At 49.9% G+C, this 8943-nt stretch overlaps 1 protein-coding gene across 1 annotated transcript; it reads left to right on the top strand.

The window, feature by feature from the left end:
• The first annotated feature begins 1294 nt into the window (after positions 1-1294).
• RHOB (ras homolog family member B) lies at positions 1295-4278 on the top strand. Its single transcript, XM_081068026.1, has 2 exons — positions 1295-1399; positions 1574-4278. The coding sequence occupies exon 2, from the start codon at positions 2373-2375 to the stop codon at positions 2961-2963; it is 591 nt and encodes a 196-aa protein (XP_080924152.1). The 5' UTR covers positions 1295-1399; positions 1574-2372; the 3' UTR covers positions 2964-4278.
• The last annotated feature ends 4665 nt before the right edge of the window (positions 4279-8943 follow it).

Below are 8943 nucleotides of genomic sequence, written 5' to 3'. Positions count from 1 at the left end.
TTTTGACTGAAAGAAGAAAACTTCAGATGAGAGTTTTCTAATACATTAATTTAAAAAGGAAAAAGAAAACATTTCCAGATTGGAGCCTTAAACCAAAAAACTTCCTTTCTCTCCGTGGGACCCACTGTGGAAAAATTATTTACTTGTTGACAGTTCAGTTCCTTAGATCTGAAAACCAGAGGCAAAACGAAACAAAAAAGCTGGGCATTGTATATTGCTAACCCAGAGTGAAGGAAACACTTTTGGTCCTTTGGATTAGATATTCTCTATAGGGTGGGCTCTTCGGGTTAGCAGCACTAATGTCTTATTTGACCTTAGTATAGCTACTGAGTCTATAGAGACCTAGCTCTCAATTCATGAATCCAAGGTTAAAACATCAGGACTCAGTTACAGCTGGAAGCATGGGTTTGGTTGGATGGAGACTGGTATTTGAGGTAGGAGACCCCCAGAAAGTTATAGCTGAGTTCCTGAGCGTTTAGGTGAATTTTCCACAGTCATTTACTGATTCCTGCATAGTGGGTCAGGCATTGTGCTACATCTTCAAGATGCTGAGATAAGACAGAATCCTGGCCTTCCAACAGCTTCCATTCTTAGAGAGGGAGGCAGAAATATGAGGCAATAACCTCATCATGCCGTGGTAGGTCTCTCCTTTGCAGAAAAACCAATAAGCATCCCCTGGTCTCTACAATGGAGATAGCCCAACCTGCTGAATTGGTACTCTATCTAGGCCTTAACCTGAGTTTCAGCTTTTTCCATCAACTGCAGCTACACTAAGTTATTCATGGTTCCTAGAGTTTGTACTATTCTTTCCAACCTCTCTGCTTTTGTTCATGCTGTTCCTCCTTCCCGGGAGGCCCTCCCTACTTCCCTTCCCCACTTCCCACCTCTTATGTCCTTTGAAATCCGTTGACTTAGATCAGATGTAGGTATCACCTTCTGCCGGGATCAGTGGGATGGATGAATTAAGTCTTGGTGTGTAGCAGGAGGCTAGGGACGTAGCACCTCACTAATTTGCTGTGTCCCCCTGCCTTCACATTTCTCCTCCCACACTCCTCCTGGGGCCTCTGCCTCTTCTTGCCCAATGGGGTGTGAGGTGATTAAATTCTATTGTACTGTCTACTTCAGACGACCAGCATCCGAATTAATCATGCAAACCAGGGCCGAGGCTATCTTTTTCTGCGTGGTAACTTCCTTTAAGTGGACACGAAGTTCTGCAACCAGCCTTGTCCTTCCCTTTTCACTGGTCCTCCTTCCCCTAATTTTCACCTAGAGACTCAGCCTGGGGGCAGGGCAAGGAGTAGGCGGTAGGACTTGGAAGAGCCGCGAGGCTGGGCCCCGGTCCACCCAGCTCACAGTAGTCTCTCTCTTCCACTGTGTCCAAACCTAGGGCTGCTCCAGGGTGAGTACTGGGGTGAGGAGGGTGAGGTGGCAGACTAGACTAGGGAGGGGCCGCTTGTAAAAGAAAAGGAAAAAAAAACCTTGCTTGGAAACAAACGTGTGTGTGTGTGTGTGTGTGTGTGTGTGTGTATTTAAAAACAAAACCACGTTAAAAGAGCCGCCCCCTCCCTCACAGGTCAGACCACCCGCTGGGAGTTTGCAAGGAAGCGGGGCAATTTTGAGTGGGAGGGAGTCGCCAATGCCCCACAAAGTGCTGTCCCTCTCGGCACCGCTCCGCCAGGCCCCGCGGGCTCCAGGCAGCCAGCTCCGGGGGCTTGGCAAGGCGTGGAAAAGCTGCGAAGAAGAAGGGAACCCTGGGGTCACCAGAGCCCGGCAGCGCCAGCCCGGGCGCAGACTCCCCAATCGCCGCCTCTCCCAGCCCCGCGGCCTGGGCCGTCAATCAAGTTTGTTAGGCTCCGCCCCTGGGCTGCAGCGGACCGCCAATCAGAGCCAAGCTCCGCAGCGATGAGCTCAGTCGGCTCGCTTCCCATTGGCCAGCTATATTAAGAAAGTGGCCGAACTCTTTAAATAGCGGGCGCTAGGGCCGCAGCCTGCATCTGCCACCGCAGTCCGGCCGGAGTCGTGTGCTCTCCCGTACTCTCGGAGAGGCCTAGGGGGACCCAGGAGGGAGTTCAGGTCGGGGCCGCGGCTCCAGCCACCGTTTGCGCACAAAGGCGCTGACCCGGGTGTGGGACGAGAAGCGAGGCCAGCGCCCGGGAGCAGCGCGGAGACTCACGGTGCGCCCTATGCCCCCGCGCCCCCACCGCCCCCGCCGCGGCAGCCGGAGCGCACCGAGCGGACGCGCCACCGCGGGGCCTGGGTGCAGCTAGCGACCCTTGCCCCCAGCGCGCAGCCCGAGGTGAGCAGTGAGCGGCGAGCGGGACGGCAGCGAGGCGTTCGCGGGCCCCCTCCTGCTGCCCGGGCCCGGCCCGCTCATGGCGGCCATCCGCAAGAAGCTGGTGGTGGTGGGCGATGGCGCCTGCGGCAAGACGTGCCTGCTGATCGTGTTCAGTAAGGACGAGTTCCCCGAGGTTTACGTGCCCACCGTCTTCGAGAACTATGTGGCCGACATCGAGGTGGACGGCAAGCAGGTGGAGCTGGCGCTGTGGGATACGGCGGGTCAGGAGGACTACGACCGCCTGCGGCCGCTCTCCTACCCGGACACCGATGTGATCCTCATGTGCTTCTCGGTGGACAGCCCGGATTCGCTGGAGAACATCCCCGAGAAGTGGGTGCCCGAGGTGAAGCACTTCTGCCCTAACGTGCCCATCATCCTGGTGGCCAACAAGAAAGACCTGCGCAGTGACGAGCACGTCCGCACGGAGCTGGCCCGCATGAAGCAGGAACCCGTGCGCACGGACGACGGCCGCGCCATGGCCGTGCGCATCCAAGCCTACGACTACCTCGAGTGCTCCGCCAAGACCAAGGAGGGCGTGCGTGAGGTCTTCGAGACGGCCACGCGCGCCGCGCTGCAGAAGCGCTACGGCTCCCAGAACGGCTGCATCAACTGCTGCAAGGTGCTATGAGGGCCGCGCCCGCCCGCCCCTGCCAGCGCGGCCCCCCTCCCGGGCCGGTTCCCTCAATGATCCCACCGGACTGTCTGGTGTCTGCCTTCCCGCCCGGCAGCCGTGGCGTGGAGGCCGTGGCTCTGGCGCCGGGAATCGGCATGGGAGGCACTGGGCACCCCCTTTCCAGTGTCTGTGTGCGCCCAGCTATGTTGCACAGATTCAGGCGCCCCGCTGAGTGCCAAGGGTGCCCTGAGCACCCTTGTCTGAAGAGCCAAGCCTCTTCTGAGTGTGTGGCTGTGTGTTATCTTCCGACTTCCCCCTTCCCGTACCACTCCACCCCCGCCTCTGGTCCCTGGAGAGCAGCTTGGCGCCGGGGTACGGCCGAGCCCCATCATACGTTCGCCCATAACCAGTGAACGCCTGCTATCTCTTGTGTGTAACATAGACCACGGGAACTGCGGGAGGGGAGGGCTGGGGAGGATGGGGTGTTATATAAATACAGATATAATTTTATTTTCGGAGGTAGGATGGTGTTATTTAATGGTGGTGGTGGGTGGAGTGACAGGGCGCTAGAACAGCTCCAGCCCAGCCTGATTCAGGCGCCCATCCGAGCATGAACTGGACTTGGTCGTCTTTCCAACCCCTGGGGAAGACATTTGCAACTGACTTGGGGCTGAGAGGACACAGCTTCCAGACTCACGTCTCCTGCGGGCCAGCCCCAGCGAACACCTCACCAGCCACCAGCCGTGGGCAGCAGGAGGGAGAGTGTGCTGCAGGTTGTTTTTGCCATAAGCGAACTTTGTGCCTGTCCTACAAGTGAACATTGTTTAGTCCAAGAAACTGATGTTATTTGATTTATTTAAAGGCTAAATTTTGTTGGGTTTTATTTTGAGAGAATTCTTTGCACAATTATTTCATTGTTTGACACTTAATGCACTTGTCATTTGCATAAGACAGTAGCATTCCGACCACACTTGTGTGCTGTAACCTCATCTACTTCTGATGTTTTCAAAAAAAGTGATGACTTTTAAAAAAAGGAAAAAGAAACCACTAATTTTTGTTTTGTTTTCTTGAAAAAAGTGGCAACACTGTTTTGTTATTTTATTTGTGCAGGTATGCACACTATTTTGATAAACAGCAGTAACAAGTATTGGGGCCTATTTAACCCTCCCCCCTCCCTTTTTTTCACAAGACAGTCTCTAAAACTATGTGAAATTTTCTCTGCATCTCTGTACAGAGAATGAACCTGCCCCTAGTCTCCTTCCTCCCCCCCCTTCCCCACCCAGTGGTACTTCTACTAAATTGTTGTCTTGTTTTTTATTTTTTAAATAAACTGACAAATGACAAAGTGGTGAGCTTATGATGTTTACATAAAAGTTCTATAAGCTGTGTATACAGTTTTTTATGTAAAATATTAAAAGACTATGATGATGACATTTATAAAATGGCTCCTGTGGTTTAATAGTATATAAGAATATCTTAATGAATTTGGGGCAAGAGAATTCAGCTAGGCAAGGTTTTTTTCTAGCCACCAACTCCCTAATAGTGTTTGTTGTAAATGAGGATGAAATTCCTTTGGGGATGTGTGGGGGTTGGGTGGCCATGGGAGACCGGTTTGCTCCTATCCCAGGCCCAGAAGAAGACTATGTGTGGTACTTAGGCACCCAGCATCAAAACTTTCGACCTAATGTGTACTGTGTCCTAAAGACACTTGTATCTCTTACGGGGCCTTTGCTCCCTATTCTTTGAAAGTTAAAATTGTCATTTGTGCAATTTAAATTTAGATAACATTTTTTCCGTTAATCACCAGTGTGGGGTCATACTCTGTCTGGAAGCCTGGTTACTGGGTTCCCTTCAGCTCCTCAAGGGTCAACACTGTACCCCATGAAATTGTAGGTTATCTTTGGAGCTGGAGCTCCTGGGTAAAGCCCGAATCAGAAGTTGATTCTTCTATTGCTGAACTTTATCTGAGTGTGTATCTCTAGGGAACCTAGAATGCTTTATTCTAAGTACTGAAAACCGCCACATCATGGGCAGAACACGATGCTTTGGAGGGCTGTTATTTAAAGTCAGAGCAGCCACATTTTGAGATTTAATCCTGATGAGCTCTAATTTCAGACATTTAGCCTGCTGCAGGGGGTCTCAGAACCAGACAGGCAGTTTATACTTGGAGACCACATGAAAATCCTATGTCCATGATAGCTCAGATCTGCCAGCTTTCAGCAGTTTCTAGGGAAGGTAACTTGATAGTGCCAACCTCTCCTAGCTGCCTAAGAAGTGTGGTTTTTTGTTTTTGGAATCAGCACTTTCTCGGTTTCTAGCACTTAGTGGCTCTTCCTCTTGCCCTCTCCCCACACCCCAGGCAGAGACAGAGTAGATCCCTTTTGAAGTTTGCTTTAAAGCTTGAGACTTCTGTTTCTCTCTGGACTCACAGAGCTTTTGTTGAGTGAGGCAAACCTGGTCTCTGCTGACCTTTCCCCCACTTAAACAGGCAAGAACAGGGCCTCCTGTGCAGCCAGGCCTATTGGCCAACAGAGGGGAATTGTCTGGGCTTCTCCAGGCGCAGAGCAGGGAGAGGATCCACAGGCTGGCTTCTCTGAGCCACTGCCTCATGCCTTTGTCAGCCCCTCGGCCCATTCACCTCCACCCCCCAGCCTACTTTTCCTTCCTCGTTCTAAAGACAAAACTTTTCATTGAAAATCGATTTGCAGGTTTTACAGCTAGCAAATCCTTCGGTACCAGGGAGTGCAGGACTGTGGAGAAGAGCTCAGGTTTGGGCTCAATGCCCAGGACTCAGCGTTGTAACCAGCCAAGAGCCTGGAGACCCAGTCCCCTGAAAAGGCCTTTGCTGAGTTTCCTGCCTGCTCAAAGCTGCCTGGTACCTATAGCTGCCTGGTTTTTTGCTTTTGTTTTTTAAATATTTCGGGAAGACAACCACCCAGATAATTCATGGCGGCCTGAACAGTGCTTGTTTTAAAATGCATGGCATTTAATAATCCTGCCGGAACACACTCTTCTTGCTGCGTTATGATCCAACTGGAAAATACAAAGACGAATTGCTGTAGGCTGGAAAATCAATTAGGAAAAAGAGGTAAAACATCTGGTGTTACTCTTAGGATATGAAAATTCATTTTGCACATTTAAAATAAATGTGCTGAGTTCATTTAATTGCCTGTTGAACTGTTTTGTGGAGAATAGTGGGGGTGTTTCACTGATCCTGGGCATTTTATAGCAAGGGGTATTGGCTTGGGTTCTCGTTTAATCTTAATTTTAAATCAATCTGGAGTGTATATCTAAAGTCTTTTCACATGAGTTTCAGTGCATTTAGAAGGGTGGTTTTCAAACTTAAGCATGCATCAGAATCACATGGAGGGCTTAAAACACAGATGGCTGGGCCTAGCCCCCAGAGTTTCTGATCCAGTAGGTCTGGGGTGGGGTCCAAAAATTTGAATTTCTAACAGGGTCCTAAGTGGTGCTGATATTGCTGATCTGGGGACCACACTTTGAGAACCCCTGGCTTAGGATAAGGGAGAGTACCCGTCAATGTACAGAGGAGGGGGGGTCATTTAGTTGAAAGTAGCTCAAATTCCTCAGACTTAGGGTGGTGTGCCCTGCAGTACGGAATTCCTTATTCCAGGGAGTATAGTGCTTTCGGAGAGGTTCCTTTGTAGGATGAACCACACAGAACCCTTTATTTCTCCTCTCCACATTCTTGTGCAAAAGGGGCTTTAATGCCCTTCTAGAGATTTATTTCTGCAACCTTTGAACTCAATGCAACACTACTCTGTAATTCATTCAGCATCGGAGCTTACTTTGTCAGCTCTGCTGAAACAAGGGATACAAAAGCAAACAGGACACAGTCTTTGTCCTGGACGGCTAGGCTGTTCCAGGAACACATTCACTCAGACCTTGAATACAGCACGATCAAATGAAGGCATTAGGCCCAGGGCATACCAGGAGCTGGGAAGTTGGGGAGGGCATCATAGAGGAGGAGACATTTGAACTGAGTCTTTAAGCAGGAGTGGGTGATGTGTAGATGGAAGATTGACCTCCGGGGAATAGAGCTCTCTTGGGTGAGAACTACCGTCTACTTTTAGCCCTGCTGGTATATATTTCCTCAGTCAAGAAAAATGGTGTTATCCAGCCAAGTCCAACACAGCCTCTCCCCTGCCTCCCGGTCCACATACTGGCTAGGAAAGAAGGTTGGTGATGATGGTTTCATTGTTTTCTCTGTGCCTTCCAGGGATGCGGGGCAGACACAAGGGCCAGCTTTGTGATAACTGCTCCTGGGACATATGCAGCCTGGGCTCAAGAAGGCCGCGACACCACAAAGGGACCTTGTACTCCAGCCGGTTGGGGATGGTCCCTTACCGCTGTACTTCTTGGTCTTCTGGCTGGAGAGAGAACCTGGGCCCTTAGATTGGTTCTCCAATTCTTTATGGCCCCTTTTCTGGCCAGAGAGTTAAAGAGTCTGGAGGACCCCAGTTCATTCCTTGCTGGTCATTCTTTTAGTGAACAAATATTTACTGTTGATTAAAGGACTCTGTATCTAGAATTATGCCAAGAACTTGGGACCCAGTGGACAAATAGGCATGGTCCCTCCTCTCACAGAGCTTTAGACTGGTAGTGTGTCTAAACAAGTAATAATAATGACAATGATAATAGCTAATATTCATTGACAGTGTATCAGGCACTATTCTAAGCCCTTTGGCTGCATCATTTTATTTAATCTCTGTATTAGTTATCTATTATTGCATAACAAATTACCCCAAAACTAAGTGGCTGAGAACAACATTTAGTACCTCACAGTTTTTGTGTGCCAGGTATTCAGGCACAGCTTTGCTGAGTCCTTTGGCTCAGGGTCTCTCTTAAAACTGTAACCAAGGTGTTGGGTGGGGCTGCATTTATCTGAAGGCTCGACTGGGGAAGGATCTGCTCCCCAGCCCCATCGCATGGTTACTAGCAGGGGTCAGTTATCACTGGCTGAGGCCACCTTCGTCTCCTTGCCATGTGGGCCTCTCCACAGGGCAGTCATGACATGGAAGCTTGCTTTACCAGAGCATGCAAGAGAGAAGAGAGACCAAGTGAGCGAGAGAGAGGCAGAAGTCAAAGTCTTCTAGAACCTAATCTTAGACGTGACATCCCATCACTTTTGCCGTATTCTAGTGATTAGAAACAAGTAACTGGGTGTGGCCCATGCTCAGTGGGAGGGCACCACCCAAGGGCATGCGTACTGGAAAGTGAGATCATTGGGCGCCATTTTGGAAGCAGCCTGTCACAATCCCCAAGACAACTCTGAGGTAAGTACTGTCATCCGTACTTACTGATGAGGAAAATGAGTCATAAGAGGTTAGATAACTTGCTTATGGTCACAAAACTCATGCGGATTTGAATCCAGGCAGTCTGGCTCCAGGGCAACAACCTTATATATGTATAGTGGGATAATGATTTAAGGAAAATCACCCTGACTGCACTGTGGAGGATGGATTGGAGCAGGGAAAACCAGAGGCAAAAAGATCCGTGGGGAAGACATTGCCCTGGTCCAGGCAGAGGTGAAAAGGCCTAAACCAAGACACGGACATAGGAAGGAGAGGGAAGATTGGGAAGACATTTGAGAGGTAGAAGGTGTGGAAATCTGAGTGGGAGGCACAGTGCTGAGCCCAGGATTCTGGCTTGGGTGACTCTGAGGATGCTGATGTCATTATTAAAGACAAGAATAAGCAGAAGATGAGAAGATGTGGAGGGAGAACGCCAGAAAGATATGTTGAGCTTGGTTTTATACATATTGAGTGTGAAGTACTTTGGAAATGATTACTGTCCTTACCTTCCTTCTCACACCACAATCTGTGTACTTTCTGTGCAGAGGGAGACTATTGTGTCCTGTTCGGGTCGTGAGGGAAGGCCACGATCTATATGGATGAGAGCAGTCTCTCCTGAAGGGAGGAGCCACTCATCAGATCAAACTTCCTCAGAAGAAGCAAGTCTTTAGATAGGAACT

Source organism: Rhinolophus hipposideros (assembly GCF_964194185.1).
Source record: "Rhinolophus hipposideros genome assembly, chromosome: 12".
In the NCBI taxonomy this organism is placed as follows: Eukaryota; Metazoa; Chordata; class Mammalia; order Chiroptera; family Rhinolophidae; genus Rhinolophus; species Rhinolophus hipposideros.
The sequence above is the reverse complement of the archived record's forward strand: the minus strand, read 5'-3'. Positions and strand labels throughout refer to the sequence as shown.

What these genes read in the sequence shown, in the direction of transcription:
- RHOB (XM_081068026.1), top strand. Translation starts at nt 2,373, where the DNA reads ATGGCGGCCATCCGCAAGAAGCTGGTGGTGGTGGGCGATGGCGCCTGC.